Source organism: Telopea speciosissima, chromosome 11 (assembly GCF_018873765.1).
Source record: "Telopea speciosissima isolate NSW1024214 ecotype Mountain lineage chromosome 11, Tspe_v1, whole genome shotgun sequence".
NCBI classification, from domain to species: Eukaryota; Viridiplantae; Streptophyta; class Magnoliopsida; order Proteales; family Proteaceae; genus Telopea; species Telopea speciosissima.
In genome coordinates, this window is record NC_057926.1 from 48,174,996 (window position 1) to 48,202,680 (window position 27,685).

The following is a 27,685-nucleotide window of genomic DNA, read 5'->3' on the forward strand; positions in this document are numbered from 1 at the left end:
TACCCTGATAGCGTGTCCAGTCTTTTCTCCATATTGAATTATCCAACCCAAAAACTTAAGTAATTAAATAGAGAGACCCAACTAGTATACAAAGACATCAAGCTCACAGAGTTTTCAATTGAAAAAGGGCTTAGCAAAATACTTTTTAAATTTGACAAGGTGTCTCTTTCAATAGATAGACAAACCTCTACAAAGAGGCACTTTGGCACATATTTTACTACAAGACTCAACCAATTTTCTTATTTGGACTCAAATTTTTTACCCTCTATTCCAATACATTTACATTAACATGTGGAGACATGGGTAGGGGTCTATGTTATAAAGGTTGACTTTCCCACCTCCATCATCAAATTTAAGTTCCAAACCAATTGGGAAGTGCCTCAAAAGTGAGTTAAAAGTGAACAAAAAGGAGAGACTTCCCTATGATGGTAGGGTGGAGAGGAATTTGTACGCCACATTAATGGTACTCCAGAGAATGATTTCATCTACATACGTCAAAACAAGAGAGATGGTGTTAATATGAACCCCAAATCTCATAATGTAAGAGAGATGGTGTTTTCCCCAAAAAACAAATTATAGAAGTATTGTTATATTCCAATACAGTAAAATGGTAGCAACTGGTTTGAGGCATGTGCAGTAAAACCTAGCCCCCAAGATGTTTTGAGTTCGAGACCTCCTATTTCTCATCTAGTTTAGAATCTTCAGGTCGGATTTAGGGGTGACAAACAGACCGGGCTAGGCAAGTTCAGTTTCAGATCTGCTTCTCATAGGCCCGGGGATTTCTTAATATGAAACAGTCCCATGAATAATCAAGTGGGTTAAGGCAAACTTTTTTTTTTGATAGGTGGGATAAGGACTTAAGGCTGACTTTCTGAAAAAAAGTATTTTTAAAGATATTTTAAAACTGATTAAATTTTAATCAAGCGCCTTTAAGGTCCCAGGTTAAATAGGGCATTCTGTGAGAGTTTGGGCTGGTTGAGGCTTAATTAGACCTGATTGGGTGGGATCACAAGTTAGCCCACTGATGGTGAAACCGCTAGCTGGGCTCAACATCCCAATCAAAACCCAGCCCCTTAAATAATTAGGCTAGAACGAGTTGATACTGCCCACTTTCATTAATTGGGTAGGCTTGGGCCCAAAATATAGCCCATTCTTCTAGCTTCAAAATTCAACCTAGCTCGGTTCGGTTTGAACCAACAATAACTTTAAAAGTGCAGTAAAATGGCTAAATGTTTAAGGAGAGGAGTTCCATCACACCTGATTAGGAACTTGTCTCCTAACGGTTTGAATAACCATTACATGACTATTGATTTGTGATTCCAATTTGATGAACTTGTTGTCCACATTATCGTCTATTATTTATTATATATTATATGAAAAAAAGATCTCTACGTGGTGGTGTTTTCTACAACCTCTCACAGGACACCATGAAATGACATCTCTACCCCCTGGGTAGATACTCAGACGTGTTCCCCCATTGGCCCAGATGCTTGTGTAGAGACCATGTGACCAAGTAGAGATCTCTGGCCCTATATTAATATTATATATACATTATGAGTAAGAGATAACTAGTGTGTAGCCTCTACACCCGCACTAGGGTCAATGAAATTGAAAATTACAGAGGTTTATAAGAAATTTGAAAATTTTAAAAATGAACTCAATAGGTCCCCGACCCATCCAAGAGTGAGTTTGCTAAATCATCAATCCAAGAGGTTGATTACAGGCGTGCTTGAAAAACTCCTGGGTCAACTGCTCAAGGCCTAATTGAAACAACCTTTTCAATTATAATCTAAAAGTATATCATATAGGATAACGGACCATAAGTTTCCCTCCACCACCCGGTGAATGGATTCTCAACATCATAGGGTTGGCAAACCCCTCCTAGGTTTTTATATTTTTCTCAAAATACACTCCGATTTCTCATGCTGACATCTGAACCCGCCTCGGTGAATCAACCTCTTGAACATTTGAAAAAATAATAAACCTTTGTGACCATATTAATTTGCCATTTATTTATTCATGAATTGGATCCAAGATTCATTCAAAATTAAAAGGTGTGGATCTCAGCTCTAGTGATTACTACCCTTAAATGTAACTAGCGGCAATACTTTGTTTTTTTAAGAGTATCATCAAGAGAAGCAAAAGAAGGGTGGAAAGTTTTTACTTTTTTTTAGTTTTTATATGGTAATCTATCCGATTTATGAATCAAGGGAATTTTTTTTTAATATATGCCATCACTGGGAAGCCATAAATATATATATATTTTTTTGGGTGAATCATAAATATAATTTTTTACTCACGTGGAAAGGAAATATTGAAATTTTGACTTTTAAATGTTTAAGAAATAATGTAGATTTGCCAAATATCGAATTCAAAGCTGAGATTCACATTTCATATGTAAGCATTCTCCCATACATGTCCATGCACTCTACTATAGTTACTTGGTAAATGTGATTTTTTTAATACTTCGTTTTGCCACTTGATAGACTCAAATTGGACGGAAATTTGATAGATAACCAAAGATCTTGGGGTCCATATATATAAACAAGATTTCAACAATGCCTAAATTTGGTGTACCAAGATCAGCTCTCATATTTAAGTTTTTAGAAATTTTCCTTCCTCCTACGGTTAAAAGTTTCAAATCTAAGGTCATCATAACTCCCCCTATATATTGAAGGTCAAAAATGTCCTTCATTGTGTTGGAGTTTCTTTTTTTTTGGTAAAGCATTGTGTTGGGTTTATGTCTTGTATTCTGTAGTGTTCCATATAATTATTATTAGGCTTGATAGATTTTGAATCGGATTTTGATTCCATTACTTGTAGAGAGGTAAAATTGTAATTATGTGGGGATGAAGGTTTTTAGGGTTTCCTATTTATTCACTCCATGAGGAAAACCCCGAGACATAAGCAAGGGAACTCATATTGTGTAATAATGGAGAGTGATGTAGAATGTTTTTTTTGGTTAGTCAATAATTCTCTAGTTCTCTCGGGTAGATGTAGGAAATTGTGCCAAACGACATTATTTGCTTGATTTCTTCGATGTGTTTTCACATTTGTCTCCAACACTCGGATCTTGACACCTTTAAAAGCACAATAATGGCCAACTTCCTCCACAGTGGCTCAGAAAAACTCAGTCATTTACTACTTTTAGTTTAGATTAGTTATAATTGATCTGGAAAAAGAGAAAAAAATTAACACTCACATCTAAGGGTGTCACGAGACGGTTCTAGGTAATTGGGACAGTTTCTTACCAGTTACGGTCCCAAAAAGGCCAATTCCAGAACCGTCCCATTACTAAACGGTCACAAAACTAGGATCCGGTCCTGTTTAATAATGGGATGACCCAGTTCTAAACACTCAAAGTCTCAATCAGATAAATATGTACAAAATTCCTAGGTGTACATATAAATTTTCCAAACATACAAATAATTGAATATATATTCTAAGCATAAAATAATCAAACATCAATTCTTAAACATACAAACACACAACCAAATCCAAAATTTACACTTCCAAATCTCCAACACCAAATCAAATTCAAATATGTTAGAAGTATAAAGTATTAATAATCCTAAATAAGTAATTTAAGCATGTTAAATAGGTAATGGTTCAGTTCTAGTCGGTTCCTTATTTAACTTTCGATGTTGGACCCATTGGAAAACCAGTCTCAAAACCATCCCGTCCCATTTACTATTGATCACAAAACCAGCTTCTAGAAGCACCCCATTTAGTAATGCGACTGGTCGATTCTGGTTCAAGACCCAAATTGACACTCTCACTCAGATCCCTCATTTTGTGGGACCTAATTTTCCTACCAATGGCAGGTCTGAAACATAGCCAAGGGCCATGGGCCATAAAAGCAAAGAGATAATGAGGATGAAAGCAGCTTTTTGCTAGGGATGTAAACGAACCGGATTCAGCTTGGATTGTGCTATATCCGCATTCGCATCCAATTAGCTTTCGGACAGTGCTAAATGGATACGGATCGGATATTTTATCCGTTTACATATAAATATAACTTTTTGGATAGCTATAGCCTATCCGTATCCGTTTAGCTTTCGGATGGATTCGGATAGTGCTAAACAGATATGGACACGGATACGGAAATGGCTTTCGACTATTAATTTACATCCCTAGTTTTTGCTCGGTTTCAACCTTTACAACCCAGAAGTCCATATTGCAGGTTTTTACCAAAACAAAAAAGTCCATATTGCAGGTTTTCTTAGGGGTGTCAATGGGTCGGGTTGGACCGGGCCTGCCCTAAACCCTAACCCAACCCTAGAGGCCTTAACGTAAACCCTGACCCGACCAGACCCTGCCAGGGCCAAGAAACCCTCAACCTAGTCCCGACCCTGCCAGGGTTTTTCCTGACCCGACCCGGCCCTGATTGACCCTGATAGGGTCGGGCAGGGTCGGGTTGCCCCTGATTGACCCTGACCCTGATTTTGTCTGTAATCCCATGTGTCTTTAGGGCTTTTTTTGTCTTTTGCTTTTTAATTTTTTTATTAGGCTATATATATAAATAAATAAATATTAGACCAAATATATATATGAAATATTTTATACTTATAATTAATACAGGGTCGGTTTGGGCCGAGCCGGGCTAAGCCCGGGATCTAAACCTTGACCCGACCCGACCCTGCCAGGGTTAGACTATAACTAAGCCCAAACCCGCCCTCAGGGTTGAAAAATCAGGGTCGGGTTCGGACAGGGCTTAGGGTGGTGGGTTCGGGTCAGCTGGGCTTTATTGACACCCCTAGGTTTTCTTGTACCTGGGATCCACCAAGACCAAAGACTATTTAAAGTTTCTTAATCAGTCGATCATTGCCAAAAAGAAGTCCAAGGACCCATCCCCAACATGGTTTTAGTGCACGGTATCGAAACGGGTATCGGTGATCTATAAAATCGATACGACATTGATATGATATTGGCCTAGATCAATTGTAGCGGACAAAAATTCCCCTGAATTTCTTTAAAAAATGAGTTTTCTGACCATTTTACCCCTTGTCCGTACTGTGCTACCGATACGGTATCGATGACTAATAAAACCAATACGTATCACCCAATACAGACGATACAATACCGATACTTTGAACCATGATTCCCATTCCCCAACTCAATGCCTATATCAAAAATAGAAACCACAAGAGATTCTCTCTCCCCCTTTTTTTATGCAAATCACTAGTACTGCTTCCAAGCAAATAGCTGAGGCTTTTGAGGTCCCCACCATTAAAATGATCATGCAGGGCTTCATTAGGGGTTTTAAAACATGAAATTGGATGGAATCAGTCATTGGTGATTTTGATCTGGATTGAATCATTTGAATCAATGTTCAAGAAAGTGAATGTGTTCTATGACCAAGAATATAGGGAGTTTAGTTCTATAGTGATCGGGTAGTATGCGGTAGTTTAGCTTATGACATTAGAAAAACTTCTCCACCCATTATCTCGGGCTTTTGGGTTGAATGCCATTAAAGAACTTTAGAACGAGTTTTTGAATGTGAATCTACCGCGTGTCGGCGATCGATGGAAATCAGGATTCAGGATCGATCACAGCTAATTCTTTTATTAGCAAGAGTAGAATGCCCCGTTACCCCCAAAAAAAAAAAAAAAAAAAAAAAAGGAAGTGCTCAACTCATCATAACTCAGTGAGTCGCAACAACAACACTACACAAAAAAAAACTCAATTTTTCCTTCTTTTATTGCAAGAAAGAAAAACCAGACACTCAGGCTTTTATCTTCTTCAATGGAGTATGGATTACCCTGTTTAAGCTTGCTTCTGCATCTCAACGGTCTTCTCCCAAGCAGGTCGAGCCATGATATCCTTAGCCCAAGCGCTCACATGCGGGCGAGACTCGAACACTTCCTTCGTCGATGTTCCCATCAAGTAATGCATCGTAGGCAAGTGATGAAGATCGGCTAAAGTGAACCCATCTCCACCTAAATACTTCGATTTCGATAACCTAGCTTCGTACACATCAAGAACCTGGCCTAGCTTCTTCTGGTTTTCCTCCACAATCGCTGAATCAGATTCCATACTCATCATCATAGGCTTCACTACTTGTTCCCAAACCAATTTCGAAGTAACTGGATCGAAGTGATGAGCTTCAACCTCCATCCACACCGACACGCTCGTCATCTTCTTTACGTCGTTGTAGATCAGCTCTGTTCCTTTCCCATGGTGCTCCAATGCTATGTGTCTCGTAATCGCTCTCGATTCTGCAAAATCGAACAAAACCCCTCCTCAGAATCAAATCCAAATCGGTTAGATTGAATTGGGTGGGGGGGGGGGGGGAGTTAGTTAATTAGTTACCGAAGAGCTTCAGATCTCCGTCTTCATAGGCTGGGACTTGACCGAATGGCTGCAACGAAAAAGGGGGTTTAGAAATTTCATTTTTAAAGGCTTTGAATTTGAATCTGTAAATTTGAAATGGGTTTTAGCTATTTGATGCTTACGTTGAGGGAGATGAAAGGTTCCTTCTTGTGCTCTCCGGCTCTCATGTCAATGGGGACAACCTCGAATTCGACACCTTTCTCGTGGAGGGTAGCGAAGGCTCGCATTGTTGCAGTGGAGAATACGCTTCCGTGAACCTTGGGAGCCATGGCTGTTTGCTTAGAGAGCTTTTGTGATGAATATGGATTGAGTCGGTACGAGTGAGAGACAGAGAGGGATGTCTTAACGAAGACTACACATTGGTCATTTTATAGAGGGAGAGATGAGCTCCTTGCACTCGTAAAAAAATCCTCTCCAATTCCCTAAACGTGCAGTGTGGTGCAATTCGAGGTTGAGAAGTCGCCACGTAGGTGCGACATCAATAGTCCGAGTTCAATTCAGCTAGTTTTTGGTTTTTTATTTTTACTTAAGCTTGGATTGTTGGATGTCATGCCTGCTAAGTGGCAACATCTCAACCCAGAATCACACCGCACCATACTGCACTTTTAGGGAATTGGAGAATCCCTCTTACTCGGGCTCAATAATAAGTCAATTCTTTTGATAATCAAATAACAGGAATAACACAACAGCTTGAGCTGTTGAGCAACAAAAAAAATCCTGTGCATCTGGGCAGCTGGGCTGCATGTGTAGTGTCAGGCTCAAGGCGCGCTTTGACCGCCTTACCCTTGTTGGGTCAAGGCGCTTGGGTAGGGGTAAGGCTATCAAAACGTGCCGCCTTGAGTCTTGCGCTATATATGTAGCCTGGCTGCCCGGATGCACAGGATCCAAATCCGTTGAGCAAAGGTTGGAGCTGATTTTGTTGAGCATAACTAATTAAGGATTTAGTAATCGGGTTTGGTATCGGTCTCAGCCGATATCCCGATCCGGTACTGATCCAAAGCAGCCCGCATCGATCTAGATCTGATGGGTTTACCTTTGTTTTGAGGAGGATAGAGATAGATACATGAGGAAAAAAGACCTACTTTCCATTAAAAAAAGGGTAAATTACACGTCACTCCCTGATTTTCAAATGAAACTCAGATCACCCCCTAGTTTTTGAAAAAACTCAAATCATCCTTTTTACAGTAACGGTCTTAGTCTGCTGTTAGTTATTGGTGTGAAAGAACTATTTTACCCTTGTACTAAAACATTAGAATTAAATTTATAATACTACCCTTCCTTCATCTTTAACACTGGTCAAGGGTAGTTGAGGGATTTAAATTTATTTAACTGGCTGACATCATCACTTAACAACATAAAACTAACAGTAGGGACTAATTTATCATATTGGAGTCTAAACTAGGGGGGATTTGAATTTTTTCAAAAACCAGGGGGTGATCTGAGTTTCACTTGAAAACTAGGAGGTGACGTGTAATTTATCCTAAAAAAATGATATCATACATTGGGGTGGGATATATTTAAGGTTTAATGGTTTAAAATTTTATACATTAGGATTCTCTCTATTCACATGGTTTATTTATTTGAGGAGTATAGTTTTAGTGAATAGTATCAGAACGAGCATTGATAACCGTATTAGATGATTTTGCCCTAAAAAATATCAAAATTGTATCATATTTTTACCATTTAACCCTCTGTTCATACTTGAAAGCTAGGTAGCGATATCAATGTTAGCTGATACCCTGATAGTATCAAAATGGATCGACCTTCAACTAGGAGGTTTAGTTTTTTAGGTTCGTGTTTAAGGTTTAATGATTTAGGGTTTCGAGTGATGGGTGGGGGGGAAGGGGAAGAACTACACCTTAGGATTGAATACTTGAATCATGAAATACAATTTATGTACCAAATTCTATTTTAATTTAGATAAGGGAGAAAAAACGCTACCCGGTCCTGGGCTTAGAGTGGTGACCACGTCCAGATACAGAATCACCTTGGGGTGCTTGGAAATGATCTCCTTGCCCCATATGAGGGTGGATTTTTCATGATACCCCAAGGCAGTTCTGTGTTTGGGTATGGTCGCCAATCACCACCTAAGACACATGACCGGGTAGCATTTTATTCTCCTTTAGATAATTAAGGCTTAATTGAGTTTATTCTCTCTCTAGTTGATGATAACTAGTAGTTTAAGGATAATAACAAAAGTTACGAACATTAGGAACTTAAAATGGTCATGTGCTTTAAAATGTGTCTAATGATCACGAGACTGACGAGCTAAAGCCACCCTACGCGACTATAGAAATCTGATACATAGAAGTTAACATACACCTAATTTCTATTAAACTCGATGGACGCGCGGCTTTCCGGCTCCGACTCTCAATTTCACTGATCGGACGGTCCAAGTTTAATGATTTAGGTAGGTCAATAAAGTGGCGATGCCATTGTTATGGTGAATGTGCTCCACATGATGGTTGAGAAATGGAATGAGATGAAGACATGCTTTACACTATTCATTCTAAATATATATGATTTGGATAAAAAGTCCCATTTATCCAAAAAAAAACATAAAAAGTCCCATTATGTGCAAAATTGTTTCTGATTCCCCATTATGTGGTGGGGCCTATTTTGACTCTGTAATGGTTTTGATAGGGTGTATCTTTCCACGAATGTCTATGCGCATTTTTAATAGTCAAGTCCACCGTCCACACCAAGATTATATGTATCCGTCTATGTGTCGATCTTTTTGGCAGGGTTTTAATAATCGAATACGATATCGATCCGGATCGGCTTGTTTCGGTTCGGATTGGATGAGTTTACCCCTAATTTTCAATAAAAAAAAAACAATTTTACCATTGGTTAGTACCCCTAGATCGGTATTGTTTTGATTAGAAATTGGGCGATCTGATTTCGATTCCTCAAACCATGCTTGGCCGATATACGGGACATAAATTAAAAGATGGATTATTATTTGAAGGTAACAGTTAACATTAGAGATACGGCATTAAAAAACAAAAAAAACCTTAAAATTTGGACAAGTGGTCTCGTCAATGAAGCGCATAGGCATTGAAACAGAAACAGTTTTTTCCGTTTTTGTGCTAAGAAACTGTTTTTGGGGTGTTTGGTAAATCTGTTTCAAAAACGAAAAACAATGGTAGTAAGAACTTGCTTCCACGATGGCGATGATGACAAAATAGAAGAAGAGGAAGAAGAATCGGGTCAGGATAGAGACATTCCTTCCCCCCCCCCCCCCCTTTTGGGTTTAAAAAAGCAAAAGAAATTGCAGAAAATCAACCTTCCTGTTTCCGGCGTGGTCTTCTTCCTCCTCTTCTTCTTCTCCACTTGCGGCCAATAGAGATTAAGATGTGAATCCACCAAAAAAAAAATTTTAAAAACAGTATCATTCATGACGATGGCGCTAAGTTTCTTCCTATCGCAAACGACTTCCCCCCCCCCCTGCCCCCTTCCTTATTTTAACTGGCAAAGTTTCATTCAATTTGTTTCAAGCAACAGAAAAACAAGTCATACTTGTTTCTTCAAACCTGTTTTTTGACCCATAAATTTTAATTTATGTTTCAAAAAACAGTTAAATCGAAACAAGTTTAATGTTTGGGGTGTTTTTCCATTTCTTAGAACAAAAAAAGGGAAAAACGCATTTCTTGGAGCGTGATCAAACATCCTTGTAGTCATTTCAGAGGCTGTGTTGAGCATTTTGTGCAATCACACAGCATTCTTTTTTCCTTTAATATTAAAAAAATAGTCAATTGGAATGAGAACATTATGACATGAGATGCGGATATTAGTACTGCCTATAAACATCTTTGCTATATTTAAATAATTGATTAAAGCATCCTCAAAGCAATCATATTTGTTCCCTACTTCACTAATACAATATCTTATTCCTTTCTAAGTCATTCAATATTATAACATCGTAAAGCCTTTTAGATTCTTTTCTAAATCATTAACTATTACAACATTGTACAACTTTTTAATTTTGGAAATTTCTTATTGACACTCCTTAATGCGTCAAATAATATACATTTCATTTTTTTTTTTTGTCAAAAAAAAAATGGTTTCAAATTATTTTTAATCTTATTTAAAGAAGTTTTGGGAATAAAACAAGGAACAATCAAAAGAAGGTTGTATATGTTAAGGGAAAGGGTTTTGCATAACGCTAACGTAAGAAGAAATCTGCATGCTACACCAAATTTTTTTTTTGGTAAAGTGCATGCTACAAGGTTTGGAAAATGGTATCATCCATATGAGATCTACATGGAGTCCACATGGTCAGAATAAGAGAGTATTAATGTGCATAAGGGCGGCACATGTTTCTTTTTCCCATATTATAAATACATTTGTAGAGATATCATTAAAACAACATCTTAAAGAGGATAAATTTTTTTTTTTTTGATTGTTTGGTTCCTTGATATGAAATGTAGAAACAGGAAAGGATCCTTTGGATTAGCCATGTATCGAATTTCATAGCTCAAGTCAATCTATTTGTCGCAAGCAATTAAAAATTTTTTGTGTATTGTCATATTGTCGACCATTTATCTATTAAAAAAAAAAAATTTCCACAACTAAAATGCTTTTTGATAGGAATGTGAACGAAACAATTTTCAAATTGATGAACCAGAATAATATTGTACCGGTACTCTACCCTAATAGCAATATTCTATCATACGATGGGATTTTCTTATTGACACCTTTTAAGATGTCAAATAATTTTGAACCTTATTTTATTGCCTTCACACTGAGAACATCCCTTTCAATATATATTTTTTTGGGTAAGAGATCGCTCCTTGGTTGTGTAACCCTTGCACTCAGACACAACAATGTTTAAAATTATCAGTTTGTCACCCAGCTCATATTGAAATAAAAAATTCTATCCATGTTGATACCTCTATGTGTGCCCTTATGGGCCCGGGTGCTGATGCAGGAGCTACACGAAGAAGCAATGAGCTCTTTCCCATATTTTTTTTCTTCAATAGAGATAAAATATTATCATTTCACATTTATATCAACAAAGAGAGGGCGGGCCTTGGTGCAATGGTAAGATTGCTCCATTATGACTAAGTTTTCACGGGTATGAGTCTAGAAACAACCTCTCTGAGAAAACAGGGGTAAATAACCCTCCCCAGATTTGCAATGACGAAAATCATCCGAGAGTGCGAAATTGACTTAGAATGCATACCAAACATAGCCTAAGATTTCATTTATATCTTCCAAGCAAACTCTAAAATTTGTTGGAGAATGGATGACTCTGTTTTAGCATGCTCTCCCCCCCCCCTCCCCCTTTATTTTTCCATTTATCTGTTTTTTTTTGGGTTTTTTTTTATCATTGATTTTTTAGGATTGTTGAAATGGGTGCTAGGTTTTCCAATATTAGTAGAATTGTTATTTGTATATTCACAACCAAAGAGGAACAAATAGTTGGATATCAAATTGTGTGGAATGTTGTTCTTTTTGTTGAAATGCCCCCATTAATTTGTCTTCAACTGTTTATCTACTTGGCTTTATTAGGGTTTTTTGGTTTTCTAACTTCTGCAAAACTGGTTACCCAATGATCTTGGAATTGAGATGTAGAAATTGATAAGATTCCTCAGTTGGTAAGCCATGATGTTGGGAATGGGAAATAATGTGATTTTGAGAGGCTTTATTGGGATTATTATCCTCTCCAATTCTTAAAGTGTGGCAGTGCGACAGTGCTAGGTGAAGATGTCGATACCTGATATTTGCTGCATTCAACCGTCCAAGATTATTGTGAGCTGTCTTAGAGTTTTAGGATACTTTTCGCATTGTAATATATTTTCAATAATATATTTTCAATGCTAATTCCTCGGATCTTTATCATCCGGTTTTTCCTCCTTAACAAGGGGGGTGGATCAAACAAGTGATTGAGGGGGATTTGAAACGATATTTTCCATCACTTCATCCATGGGCATTGTAGAAATCTCCGGATCACATAGACCAAAAGATTATGAGTTCTAAATAGCAAAGGTAAGCTTACCCTCAAATCTTTAGGAGAATCCTGAGTGCCCATTCCTTCAAAAGTGCGTTGGAATTCCAAGTGCCACTGAAAGTGTAAGGCATTGAGATGAGAAATTAATTATACAAAGGTGTTACCATTTATTTAGAGTAGAAGAGTTCCATTGAGTTCCTATGAATAATTATCACCTCCAATGCGCTGCTTGTTCCAAGTCGTCCAATACCTCATATAGGAGCAAAAATGACCATCTTACCTTCTACCCAAATACACTGTCCAAGGTGGGGTAGGGTGGTCATTTCCGCTCCTATGTGAGAAATTGAAGAAAATTGGAATGGGCAACGTATTAGAAGGAATAACGATTCGGGTTCCTATTTCCTCATTTTTTTGGGGTGAAATAATTTCCTCATGTTTTGTTCCTTTATCAAACTAGTATGTGCCATTCACTTGCCGCCACTGCATAGTTTGAAAACTCGGATTTCTCGTTTCGTTCGGATCGAAATGATCAAAATTTCTATCGAAACACTGTAGAATTCTTGATTTGTGTGGCATTTTGTCTCGATCATGTTGAAACTATCAAAATTTGTAAAAGGTAAGGCATCATTTCTTGGCATATGATATGAGCTTTCTTAAGGACATGAAGGAAGTATTATGGGTTTGGCATCTCCATAGGGAATGACTTTAACTTTTGAGTCTTTGAGGAACAGGGAACCCCCATCCTATGATTGGGGCAGCAGGAACATGGTTGCAACCCGGGTAGCAGTCAAATTTTGACTCAAACTATGTAAATTACTAATTATTAGAGAGGTTTAAAGTCTATGAAGAATAGTAGTATTAGATGTTGGTGACTCAACTAGGGGTGTCAATTTAGGATCATAACCTGAAAAACCAGAAATGACCCAGACCGATAGGAACCGGAGCTGGACCACCTAATAGCTTATTGGGATGGATCTAGTCCTAGTGATATACTATTGGTCCGATTCTCCCAATAGTTTCAGAACCGATAGCCCATTAAGGACCCGATAGCACCGGAACCATTGGAACCAGATGATATGTAAACATATTGAATGGGAAATTAGAAACTTGAAACCCTAACCTATTAAGTATCGCTCTTTTGTTGCACTTTAAGTCATCAATATATGAGTTGAGTTTGAAATGGAAGTCATGAACTCTTAACGCTGTCTCCTTATTTATGTATTCATTGATGTCTTTATTTTGGGCTCTACAAGACTATATCTATGTATGATGAAGCTCCTGTTTTCCTAGAGAAACTCTCATTGTCCTTGTTTTAGGCTCAATAGTGTTTGAAACCGATTAGGAATCGAAAATGGACCACCCATTAGTTAACGGTCTTGGGCCTCAGATTTGGATCTAGTAAGCTTATTAATCCAGTTATGGTCTTGACACCTTAGAGCCAAAACCGCCAAGGATCCGGACCGATAGTCCAGAATCGGACCAATTGACACCCCTAGACTCAACCATGTCAGAAACTGTTGGGTTTAAAATACATGGCCAAAACTGCTTTTATAACAAAATTATTTTAAATAAGCCCATAAACTGCTTTTATAAAAGCCGAAAAAAAATTTAAACCCCCATCTTTTTTCGGACAGGTTCTTGGGCTGGGCCTATCGACCTGATAGGGCTAAGTGGCTAACCCCTCCCATCCTTTAAAACAATCTTGGGCTGGACCTCTCTACCTGAAAAGCACCTTTGTATTTAACCAGAAAGGGCCCATAAACCCATTTAGCTATTAAATGAACTGATAGACCCAAAGAAGGGTCTATCATAACCACCACCTGAGAGAAATTCTTCTGGTTGTAAACTTTCGGAAAAAAAGGTTTGTAGAAGTCTCAACGGGCGTTAAGATTTGAAATACTTTCAAAATCCTAGACGAACTGTATTTCCAAACTTTTTCAAACCGTATTATGTAACCGAATTTTTCATCCGAATTGTATAAACCTTACCCGTATTTTATTTTAGTTTACCCGTACTTTTCACCCGAATTATGTATCAGAGCGTACTATTCATCCGGGCTTATAAACCTAGCCGTACTTTTAAAACGAACTTTTACCAAATTTTATAACCTGGGCGTACTTTGTTCGAACTTTATGGCCTCCATTACCGTACTTTTCACCCTACTCCGAACTTTCCAAGGCAGAGTCTATAAAATTTAGAGACAAAGAAGGAATCGTGGGGAAGAAAGGAAGAGTCTCTCTGTCTTCTTCCTTGCGTCAATAACCCCATGGCGGAAAACCAGAATTACTATTGCAAGAGAGAAATCTCTTTCAATAACCTGATCCAATCAACTGAAATTTGGGATTAGATAAGTAGTTCTAGTAGTAACGGAAGAAGACCGAACCCTCCTACGGTTAAGGACGGAGGTTTGGGGTCGCCCAAAGAAAGGTAACCTATGCCGAAATCTCGAGCCAAACCAAAGAATGGAATGCAAGATAGAGGAAAACGATGTACCCAAAGAATAGGATCAGTTCTGTTGGAATGCAGGATAGAAGAAAACGATTTGCCCAAAACAAAGGAAAACGATGGAATGCAAGATAAATGAAAGAGAGAATCTGAGAGACGGAGAGAGATCGGTAGTTCAAAATTTTAGAGTTTAGAAATGTTCGGTTAGAGGTAGAAAACTTCGAACAGTAAAAATTCGGCTACTTTTTAAAGTTCGTGTAGGTTCAAAAGTTCGCTACTTTGGAAAACGTTTCACAAGATTTCAAATGGCTTTTGAAAAGTTTGGATAACGTTTAAAAATTCGGTTCGACTCAATAGAGTTCGAGTCGGATTTGAAAAATTCGGCTAATAAAGAGAATTTTGTAGTGAAAAACAAAAAAGAAGAAAAAATGCAGATACATTATAATAAAAATCGTAGTATTAGTTTGGTCAAATCCGGTAAAAAAAAATGAGCAAAATCTAGGTTTTATGGGATCCGTTATTGCTTTGGTAAAAATGCATTTAAAAAAAAAAAAAAAAAATCTCTGTTTTATGGCTTCGTCAATCCCTAATTTTATGTTGAGCTTATCTAATTTTTTTAACTTTTTTCTTTGTTGGTATTGAACTTATCTTTCCACCTCCTCTACTTCACCCACCATTACCATTATCCAAAAAAACTTCAAGTTAATTCTTAACAAAAAATGCTAAGACGAAGAATTTAAAAATGGGAGAATTTCCTGGATCTACTAGATTAAAAAAAGATTTACAAAACCAGTAGTAATAATGTATGTTTTACATTCATAAGTTACTTGAGTTAAAAAGATTTACCAAACCCCCATGTGAGTAAAAAAAGTTAAATGAATAACCCAAAATGCCCCAACATCCTTCTCTCTCCTTCTTCGTCTTCTCCCGACGGAACCAACCACTCTCTCCTGCAACCACTCCTTTGATCCCCCTCCCTTGCTATCCCACTCCACCCTTCTCAGTCTGTTTCTTCTGAAGAGAGTTAAGATCTACACCGGCACAGTAATCCATGGCCAAACCAATGATCTTATCTGTTTCCACAAATCCTCTCAGTCTCGGAAGCAATGGATGCTGAAACGACTTCAATACATCTCGTTCGAACTAGATCCGTTTGTAAACAGAAGATCCATCTTCTTTATCTCCATTTTCTTTACTCTACTTCTCGATCAAAGCCTTCAAGATTACCTTCAAAGCTAGATTTTCCCCTGTATCTTCATTTCTAACAAGGAAAGCTACACCTTTCGCTCCTCTACCGATAACAAAAATCACTTTCAGGGTTTTCAGATCTAACAACCCTTGTTCTTGTTCTTGTTCTTTTTGGTTATTTTCTGTGCCCATATCGAGATTGTCGGTTGCATACGACAAGGATCAGTAGCTTTCAAGCAAATTTATAGGGTGGGGTGGGATTGCAGGGGAGGGGGATCAAGGGAGTGGTTGGTTCCGTCGGGAGAAGAAGAAGGAGAGAGAAGGATGTTGGGGCATTTTGGGTTATTCATTTAACTTTTTTTACTCACATGGGGGTTTGGTAAATCTTTTTAACTCAAGGAACTTATGAATGTAAAACATACTTTACTGCTACTGGTTTTGTAATTTTTTTTTAAATCTAGTAGATCTAGGAAATTTTCCCTTTAAAAATTTAGGTTTTAAAACTCTAACCACCTTAAGCAGATATATGTTTATATGGAATGAATCAATGAAATATTCCCTTACTCAATTCCCCATTCAAAAGGGTAAGATCCCCCTTCTCTGCAAATCATGTGTATCGGATCGGATCGCCTGATTCAAATAGGTTATCCGATCTAGTTACCGATTCACAAAACCTGGTCAAGATCACTCTAATATCGGGATCGGCCTCGGCCGATACCAATCCGATCTGAGATTGCGAACCAAAAGGGTGTCATTCAGTTTGGTTCCAGATTTTTTGTTCAATTTCACTTATGTTTAAAGAGAGAAAAACAAGGCTAGCTGTGTGGGCGTGTACTTGCACCCAAACACAGCCTGGTTCGAAAAGACCGCCACATCCCTTGGAAAGGTGAAAAGGTCTAGGAGTGTGATGGTCTTTTACGCCGGACTCTCTCTAGGCATAAGTACACACACTCACACTCAAAACCGGTTAGAGATCCTTTTCAATGTTTCAAATACAATATGTTCAAAACAAACCGAAACAAAATATTTTTACACCTCAAACTGAAACCGAATTGAATTGACTCTGTTTTATTCGAATTTCCACTTCCCAAGTAAAATTTAGACACTGGAATTCCCTCTCCTACCCCAAACTAAGCTTAACTTTGATTATGGCTACATTTGGTTACATTCTGCTGAAGTGATTCTGTTGATTTTTGCTCTTTGGGATCAGTTTGGGAGTAGAATTGCATTTGGCAACTCCGGTTTAATCTTATGCTCTCCCAGATCAAACTGATCCAAATATTTACCTTAGAGCAAAAAATGCAGATTCCAAAAAATAAAGAGTTTTTACTGTTTTGAAACGGAAGTAGATCAGCACATACTTAAATGGTTTGAAGAAGTAAAAACAGATCTTAGATGGTTAGAAAATTCCTAAGAACTTTCTAGAGAAGATTGTAATCTAAACTAAATCATATTCCTTCTAAGATTTTGTTGAGTCAAAGCATCGTAATATTTCGTGTTTCTATCACCATCCTTAATATACATATGTCTAGACTATTGTAACCAAAACAATTCCTCACCATCGACGAAGAAAAATTGGGTCCTATTTACTCTGATACAATAGAACATTAAACCAAAGGATTAAGTTCAACATTGGGTGATTTGATCCAATGATTGGATTCTATGAATGGTGACTATCATTATTAACTCCTACACCCTATTTATGAGGCCGAAAATACTCTTTCTCAGTTCAATTAGAAGGTTAGATTCCATGATTGAAGAGATTCTATCTTCATCATCGACGAAGAGAAATTGGATTCTCTAAACCAAAATTATCAGTCTTCAATTCCATCACCTAACTAACCATTGGAGGAAATGGATTGGTATATACAGATAAGGGATATGGAATTGTTGATTCTTCCATTATTTCAAGTTGGTTGTCATGTCCTTGTAATTGTTATCATTTGATCAACAAGTTCCTCTTGGGCTATTAGGGCTGAAACATAACCCACATGAAAGATGGAGTTTCTACCCAAAAAAAGAAAAAAAGAAAAAAAGAAAAAAAAAGAAAAGAAAGAAAGAAAGAAAGAAAGGAAGATGGAAGACAAATGGTGTTATCAATTTGATCTTACTTGTTTGGCATTTTTTCTGATTCCAAAACAAAGAGAAGTGAAGATTTCTGATTCACTTTGTTTCTTGGTGCTATTATTTTCCTCTTTTAACACCCAATAGACCATACCACCACTATTTTTCCCCCATAAGGTTTAATCATTATCATTACGCAACCGAAATCTCCATCAAAATTCTTATTTCTAATGAAAAACAAGAAAATAAAAACAAAACCTTAATTGTGCCAAATGAGAAGTGGTAATTTTTTTTGGTAATTATCTACTTTTTAGTTTTAAAAGTTCATTAGGTTAAGGATAACAACATTTTCAAAATAATTTGAAAGTGATTAATATATTATATCATTCTCAAGCACTGTCATTGTTTTTCGAGTATATATATGAAATGACGCAACTTAATCATCATTAAAAGAAGAAGTATTATACTAAAAAAGCAAAAAAGTAACGTTACTGTAAATAAATCATCACCCGTTAGGTTATTACTTGAACGAAGATGGGAACGCAATGGAAGAGGATTTCGTACTGGTTTAATTACAAGCTTCACGAACTCGAACAATCTCCTTCACGATCTTCGAATATCTTGTTAGGTTTTTTCACAAAGAAGAACTCCACATCACAATTCCACGGAAAAAGATGGAATCCCACAGAGTACACAGTAATAACTTGGTAAACAAGATTGAGAGTGAGAGAGATCTCAATGGTGCAAGAATGCAATTAGGTTTTGGGGTGACTTGATTATATTTATATATAATCAGTCCCGACTTCCTCATAATGTCCCACTCTAAATAGGAATCACAGAGAGGAAAGAGTCCTAAAGGATAAAGGCCACATCCTCAAGTGGCCAACTCAACTGGTCTAATCGACTGCCTCATGGGTGGGGGCCAAACTCGAACCGAATCAAGCCCAGGTTTGGTTAATGGTTACAAATTTTTTTTTTACCAGCTTTGGTTAGAACATGATTTTTCCAAACTTGATCCATATATGTAAGATCATATCATCGTATAATTTGCAAATTAAGGACAATGTATAGAGTTTGGGAGCTCAATCACCAACTTGCAAGTCTTTAGTTGTAAACTGTATCCGTAAACCTTGTAGAAATTAAAAGATCTGCCTAGGCAAAGAAATTAAAGACAGAAGAATTAGAAAAAGTTGTGAATCATTGTACACATCATTTTCATGTTAAAGAACAAATGTCAGAGAGAATGAAAATGGCCAAAATCAAGATTTTTTTCTTGTCGATCCTAATTGATTGAAATGGGTTTTTGAGGACGATAACAGTAACAATGACAAGTTGAGAATGAAAACAACCATAGCAGATCTAGCTAGTTGTCCATACATTATAATTGGTTTACTTATAGTTACAACAAAAATAAGTTATTTGCTATCAACCTTATTTTCTTGGCTACTTCAATAAGGGCTTTTTTCACAATTGGGTTTGTACCTTCTCCATTGAATCATCTTTAGTGAGTGTGGTTGTGGCTCATGATCGAAACCGTTATAGTCCTCTGTCTCCTACTCTTTGTCAATTAGGGAAGCTGAACATTGTGTGGAGGGTGTTACTGTATATAGTTGGTACCGACATGCAGCCCAAATTTTACTATTTGCATTGTATTATGGCGTAGTAAAAAACAATCGATTGTGTCACGCTCTAGTAGTGAAGCTGAGTATCGTGCATTTGCTGTTTATCTAACTACGAAAACTTTTTTGTGACATGGGTATTCCCTCCACTGCTCCAACTTCATTTTTTTTTGACAATAGGTGTGCTATCCAAATAAGTTACAATGAAGTCTTTTATAAAAGAACAAAGTATATTGAAATTAATTATCATTTTGTGCGTCATCATATTCGTCAATGCATACTCCATTTGCCACACGTCTCCTCTACATATCAACTAGCTGATGTTCTTACCAAAACTCACATTTCTATGCGTCTTCGTCTTCGATTTCTTACATCCAAACTTCAAATGGTTTCTCATTTAACTACCATTTTTCTTTTTTTTTTTAATATGATCTCATTTACCATCTTGAGGTTAGGGGGAGTGTTAGTATATACAGTTGGTACCAACATGCAATCCAAATTTAACTATCTATTATTGATTATTACTTTTGTACATATACTGAACACCCTTGTATATATACTCTATCATATATGAATGAAATCAATCAGAGTTTCACAAGTTCAAAGAAGCTACTATTGCATTGAGTCCCACTTTGTTGAAAGGTTAACCACCCAATCCAAAACGTCTCTCAGCTCTCTTTCTCTTGTGTATGTGTTTGTGAATATATATATATATGTATAGTGATTGTGTGGGTGTGTTCTTAATCAAGTAATAATATCTCCTATGAATGTGTCTCTTCCATTTGCATTTTTACTTGCAATGAAGATTCTCACTGTCTTTCTACAAAAAAAAAAAAAAAAAGATTCCCACTCTCTATCTGTGTTGGTTAAGACATCTTTGTTTGGTAGTGAAAAAATTTTACATCCAAATTATTGGAGTAAAACTAGGATTAAACCTAGTTAATTCATCATAAGCAATCCCATTAAGAAATCCAAGAACAAAGCAAAATGATACCAAAGTCATTGTTTACCAAAAAAAAAAAAAAAACCTCTTAATGTCCTTCATGGATTATATAAGTTTTAATCGTTATCCCCTCCAATTTACTGCCCTCTTCAATCCCTCCAATTCCTTATATTGGGGCGAAAATAACCATCTTACCCCCTGCCTGAAAACACTGCCCAAAGTAGGGTCCACTCCCCCTATTAAAGGAATTGAAGGAATTAAACACGCTCGCGAATTGAAGGTGATAATTATTCTATAAGTTTTATCGACATGGAGGTGAGCTAGGCAAACAAATGTTCCTTGCGTACACTACTTGCCAACCAGTGTTTTTTCCAAATGCATGTGGACATGAGGAGACCAATACTGCATTAGATAGTGTTTGTAAAAGAGAAACACATACAACCCTATGGCCTTGGGAAAGTGACACTATCCTTTTATTGCATAAGATGTGACCTATATGGTCCCAAACTTTTGGTCTTTTAAGGAAATTTGTTGGCCTTATTCTATATGAGAGGATTCACGTGGTCCTAAACAAAAGTGTTTTTTGGCCTATTGTTCAAAACAAAAGTTGGTGGGCAGATAACCTCCTACGTATGCAAACAAACACTCCTCTCCCCCTACTCCCCACCCCCACTATTTTCAATTATAATGAGGTGAGAATTGTTTTTTCTGACATATCATGATATCAAAATTTCATGTTTTAGAAGAAATATAGCAAATTACCCTCCCCCCTCCCCCTACCATATATATATATATATATATATATATATATATATATATATATAGTGATTTATTATTGGGGACGAATATGCAACCACAAATTTTTTTAAAAAAAATCACATACAACTTGAGGAATTTAACGTAGTTCAGCACGAATGTCTATATCCAACCAAGAGAATCAGAGTTTTTTTTCACTAAGTTAGAAAAACTATCTAAACACTCTTCACCTCACAAAGTGATCGATCTCCTTTTGCCTGTACATGTGTCTAAGGTTTTCCATACAAAGACAATATATAGAAAACCCTAAAAACCCTAATCTCCACACAATTACAATTTTATTATTGTACATGTAATGGATCCAAAACTCAACCCAATTACTATTATAAGTCCAATAATAATTATGTGGGAAAAAGATCTCTACTAGGTGGTGTTTCCTACATAGGTGTCCTCTCCCATTGGGCCAGACGCTTGTGTAGAGACCATGCGACCAAGTAGAGATCTTTGTCCCTAATTATGTGGACCACTACAAAATATAAGACATAAAATCCCATTTATATGTATGGGATACCTGTGATCATCCACACCATTTTACACTAACCTCACTCACATTATGTACAACAATGACAATAACAACAAAGAAAGTACCTTGGAGTTTCAAAAAATTTTAAGGGAAAAAAGAACTCTGTCCTGGAGTGTGGCTTACGCCAGCACTCCCATGAGTCTATCTCTCTTCTCCCAATATGAAAGACACCTCTACCCCCTTATTTTGAGGAGGAGAGAGATAGACACATGGGAGTGCTGACGTAGGCCACACTCCTGGACAGAAAATTGCTTCCCAATTTTTAATTAGCTTCATGCTTTGGCCAAGCCTACTTAGGGGAATGGAGAATCTTTCTCATGTTTGCAATATAATTTTAGATACCTTTTAGGAGAAAAGCATGCTATCTAGTTGCATGACGTGCATGGCTCCTACGCCTAGGGCGATGCTTGCGCACACACTCCCATTCACCAGCACGCGTGCAAGCTCTAGATGCCCAGCCAGTGTTCTCTTTCACTTTAGTGCTTACTTGTTAGGCATTTTTTCTGATTCCAAAACAAAGAGAAGTGAAGATTTCTTATTCACTTTGTTTTTTGGGGCTATTATTTTCCTCTTTTAACACACAATAGACCATAATACCACATTCTTTTTCCCCATAAGGTTTAATCATTTTCATTAAATCTCCATCAAGATTCTTATTTCTAATGAAAAACAAGAAAAAAAAAACAAAGCCTTAATTGTGACACAGCTGAGAAGTTGTAAATTTTTTTTTTTTATAATTATCTATTTTTTATTTCCAAAAGTTCTTTAGGTTAAGGATAAAAAAAATATTCTTAAAATAATTTGAAAGTGATTACCATTATAGTATACATATGAAATGACGCAACTCTATCATTAGTAAAAGAAGAAGTATTAGACTAAAAAGCAAAAAAGTAATGTTAAGTAAATAAATCAGCACCCGTTAGGGTGTTACCTGAACGAAGATGGAAACGCAATGGAAGAGGATCTCTTATGGGTTTGGTTACAAGCTTTACGAACAAGAACGATCTCTTTCACGATTTTCGAATATCTTGTCAGGTTTCTTCACGAAGAAGAATTCCACATCACAATTCCACGTGACGAGATATAATCCCATAGAGTACACAGTAATAACTTGGTGGACAAGATTGAGAGTGAGAGAGATCTCAATGGTGCAAGAATGCAATTAAGTTTTCCCCACCTCCTCATAGTGTCTCACTCTAAATAGGAATCACGGAGAGGAAAGAGACCTAAAGGATAAAAGCCACCTTCTTAAGTGGTCAATCCAATTGGTCTAATTGGCTGCCTCATGGGTGGGCGCCAAACCCAAACCAGGTCAGGCCCAAGTTCGATTAATAGTTACCATTTTTTTTTTTTAACAACTTTGATTACAACATGATTTTTCTAAACTTTATCCCTATATGTAAGATCATATCATCGTATAATTTGCAAATTAAGGACAATGTATAGAGTGTGGAAGCTCAATGCACCAATTTGCAAGTCTTTAGCTGTAAACTGTATACGTAAACCTTGTAGAAATTAAAAGATCTGCCTGGTCAAAGAAAAGATAGAAGGCTTGTTGTCCTTACATTATAATTGGCGTACTTATAATTACAACAAAATAAGTTATTTGCTATCAACCTTATTTTCTTGGCTACTTCAATAAGGGCTTTTTTCACAATTGGGTTTCACAATTGGGTTTGTACATTCTCCATTGAATCATCTTTAGTGAGTATGGTTGTGGCTGATGAAGCCGTTATAGTCCTCTGTCTTCTACTCTTTGTCAATTAGGGGAGCTGAACATTGCGTGAAGGGTGTGAAAGGACTATTTTACTTTTGTACTAAAACATTAGAATTAAATTTACAATACTATCCTTCTTTCATCTTCAACAATGGTCAACGGTAGTTTAGGAATTTAAAATTTATTTAACTGGCTGACATCATCACTTAACAACATAAAACTCACGGTAGAAACTAATTTATCATATTGGGGTCTAAATCAGGAGGAGATTTGAGTTTTTTCAAAAACCAGGGAGTGATCTGAGTTTCGTTTGAAAACCAGGGGATGACGTGTAATTTATCCTTCATAATATATATCTCAAAATTTTCCAAATGCATGTGGACATGAGGAGACCAATACTGCATTAGATGGTGTTTGTAAAAGAGAAACACATACAACCCTGTGGCCTTGGGAAAGTGACACTATCCTTTTCCATAAGATGTGACCTATATGGTCCCAAACGTTTGGTTTTTTAAGGAAATTTGTTGGCCTTGTTCTATATGAGAGGATTCAAGTGGTCCTAAACACCTTTCAAAACAAAAGTTGGTGGGCAGATAACCTACTACGTATGCAAACAAACACTCCTCTCCCGGCCCCTACTCCCCACTCCTATTTTGAATTATAATGAGGTGAGAGTTGTTTTTTCAGACATATCATGAGATCAAAATTCCATGCTTTAGAAGAAAAATAGCAAATTACACCCCCCACCAAAAAAAAAAATATAGCAAACTGTATAGTGATTTATTATTGAGGACGAATACGCAATCATAAAAAATAAAAAAAAAATCACATACAATACGAGGAATTTAACGTAATTCGGCACGAATGTCAACATCCAACCAAGAGAGTCGGAGTTTTTTCAATAAGTTAGAAAAACTATCTACACCACTCTTCACCTCACAAAATGAGTGATCTCCCCTTTGCCTATACATGTGTCTAAGGTTTACCATACAAAGACAATATATAGAAAACCCTAGAAACCCTAATCCCTACATAATTACAATTTTATTATTGCATATGTAATGGGCCCAAAACCCAACCCAATTACTATTACAAGTCCAATAATAATTATGTGGGAAAAAGATCTCTACTTGGTGGTTTTTCCTAGGGCGATGCTTGTGCACACCCTCCCATTGGCTAGCACGCGTGCAAGCTCTAGATACCCAGCCAGTGTTCTCTTGCCGTTTTTAACTCTTATTATAGATGCAACCTAATTTAACGGTCACATAAATTGTATTAACAAGTATAATTGCTATAATTAATGCAATAAAGGAAAAACAAATCCAATGGTAAATTGGAAGAATAATAATTAGGTGTAACAAATCATTTAGTAGTCATATCAATTGTATTTAGAAGTACTATATGTCCATAAGTAATGTAATAAAGAGATATAATAGGGAACTTAATGAAATAAAAATATGATAGGAACCTGAAACATAAAGAATTTTAGACAATTTTTTGCATGGTTAGAGTAATAGTTAAACTTTCTCATGTTCTGAACATAATTTTAGACACTTTTTTTAAAAATTTTATAGGATTTTAAACCCTTGAAACTTATTATTTGTATATTTTAGAGATTTTTTTTATTATGGTTTGGATTTGGATTGAGGATAGTCCATAGATAAAGAAAGAAATTCAAGGCCAAGGTAGGAAACTGCAAAATGAGGACATTGTTGAGGAATCATTACTGCAAAAAGTTTTCTGAACCTACGAGTCAAGGAAATATTTTTGGTCTACACACTTATTTAGAGTCAACAGAAAAATGAAGTGGTAATTCTAACCATTGGATATCATGGAAACATCCAGATTGACAAAATGTCGATCTAAGGGTGTTTTAGTAATTTACTATTATAATATGGAAAAAAAATTGGGGTGTGAGATCTCTTTGAATTAATGTATACTAGCATGAAACCCATACACCGGAAGTTAGAAGAAATTGACATAAATTTATTTTTAATGTGAAATAAAAAATAAAATAGAATTTTTATAATGAAAAATATTTTGTGAGTAATATGGGAACTAAAGGAGTTCCCTTACAAATGCTTCTTAGCTCATGACAACTCTGCAAGTGCACCAAGAGAAGATAAAACAAAACATGAAGAAATATTTTGAAACTTTGAGGCTACAAAAACCATAAAACTAGAGAGAGAGAGAGAGAGAGAGAGAGAGAGAGAGAGAGAGAGAGAGAGAGAGAGAGAGAGAGAGAGAGAGAGAGAGAGAGAGAGAGAGAGAGCCCAAAACCATAAGACATTAGGTGGAGATAGCATAAGGGTATTATAGGCCCCAAATAACCGATGTGAGACTATATCTTTACTACTCTCAACGTTTCAATACTCTCTCTCACGTGTAGGTCATACATATGGATATACATCTTAAAGAGGATAACAAATAGACCTAACTCTAACATCATATAAGCTAAAGTGTGATAGCTCATGAACTGCTATTTGGGGTCCAACCCAAAAGCTTATTAGGTGAAAATAGCTCCAATGAAATATGAACACACATGCAAAGTTCTAGATAACTGAAAGAAAAATTACATGGTTTAGAGATGCGGGCTGAGAGGTGGATGAGTTAAGAAGTTAAGAACATCTAGTTTTTATGCTAGCGGTATACCGTATGCTAGCACTCTATGTATCTATCTCTCTCTTACCCCCATATAGGGTGCTAGCATACCCATCCTCCCCCTACTGTAAAATAGGATTGTAATCATGGATAAATATGTTTTGAGCTTGGTTCTGTTGACTTGTGATTCAATATTATTGAATCCCTAAAGAATTTAATGTATTGGTTTTCAGGTATATTGGACATGGACTTGCAAATTTAAACATGATTTTGGTTATAAGAAAATAAATCAAATGCTCATAGGGGTCACACTTATTGTTTTTTTTATTTATTCCCTTAAACTCTAATCAAAACCCATAATGTGATCTGTTAAAGAGGTGATGGTGGTTGAAGTCCAAATCACATCATAAAGAGCTAACCATACATTGCTGGTGAATTCAATATTTAGAAAGTAATAAAAGTCTAGCTAGAGCTCTCGTAACTCTATTTTGAATCTTTAAATCCACTACAAATCTAAGTTAATTACACAATGACCCTCTAAAAGTCAGACCAAGATAATTAAAGGTAACCCTCACTTCTACATCAAATGCTATCTACAAAAGGCTAGTTAAACCTTGGTTTTATAACTAAAAAATTGAGTTTATGGGATGCACATTCTCATCAAATTCAATAACTAAAGCTAATTGTACTTGCACAAATGGGGTCTACAGTTATATGTTAACCATTACTTAAAAAGGCAATTACTTAGTACTGTGTTTATACTCCCCATACAGCTAAATAAGAAGATTATTTTAAAATAATCCTAAAAGTTAGAAGCCTGATCAATATACTATAGCTGTAGAACAGTAATTTATGATATTATAAAGTTTTTTTTAATTAAGATTAGGCTCATCATGAATAATAATTGAAACCCTATCAATCTAGAAAGAGAGTCTACAATTTTATTATATATATATATTTTTGCTAAAACAGTCATGTTTAGGTAAACTCATTTATAGTATGTCTTAGAAAGGACATATTGTTTGGCTGTTCACAAATTAAATAAAGAGTCTATAGCCTTTTCATAAAAATAAGCATGAAGCAACCATGTGAGGTTTTACAATGTTCATTAGAAGAAAACTAAACAAATTATATAAATAAGCAAGCATGGCATGCATGCTACTGATCTCGAGGCCTTGTCACTGTTAAGTTAATCCAGCATGGCAGCTTAATTACCTATGTTGATAACCTCGGGCCAATCAATCGAATATTGATTAATAAATAATCGATTGAAGATTACTTGAAAACGGCTCTTCTGCTCAGAAACAAAATGTTTCAAATGTTCCTAGAAATTCTTGCTCTCATTGGACCATTTGGATCCCGATTCATGGATCTCTTGGTTTGAGAAATAAGAGGATGAAACCATTTCTTTTGACTCTTTTTCAAATTCAAGAAATGTTGAATGACCTAGCAAACTTGCATTTAATCGATATGCAACTTAAGG

General features: G+C 36.4%; 2 protein-coding genes and 1 long non-coding RNA gene across 3 annotated transcripts in view; 1 reads left to right on the plus strand and 2 right to left on the minus strand.

Moving 5' to 3' along the window:
• LOC122645254 (glutathione S-transferase-like) overlaps positions 1–32 on the minus strand; it is a 1,878-nt gene extending 1,846 nt beyond the window's left edge. The window contains exon 1 of the mRNA XM_043838580.1: positions 4–32. Coding sequence (XP_043694515.1) covers positions 4–32 — 29 coding nt within the window. The remainder of the gene's footprint in view (positions 1–3) is intronic.
• Positions 1–6,602, minus strand: part of LOC122646490 (glutathione S-transferase-like) — a 16,769-nt gene extending 10,167 nt beyond the window's left edge. The window contains exons 1-3 of the mRNA XM_043840058.1: positions 6,456–6,602; positions 6,313–6,361; positions 5,762–6,218 (exon numbers count right to left, since the gene is read on the minus strand). Coding sequence (XP_043695993.1) covers positions 5,767–6,218; positions 6,313–6,361; positions 6,456–6,602 — 648 coding nt within the window. The 3' untranslated portion in view covers positions 5,762–5,766. The remainder of the gene's footprint in view (positions 1–5,761; positions 6,219–6,312; positions 6,362–6,455) is intronic.
• On the plus strand, positions 6,474–25,814 carry LOC122646491. Its single transcript, XR_006330628.1, has 3 exons — positions 6,474–6,606; positions 23,435–23,441; positions 25,784–25,814. It is a non-coding gene; the product is annotated as an uncharacterized LOC122646491 (long non-coding RNA).
• Positions 25,815–27,685: the final 1,871 nt, after the last annotated feature.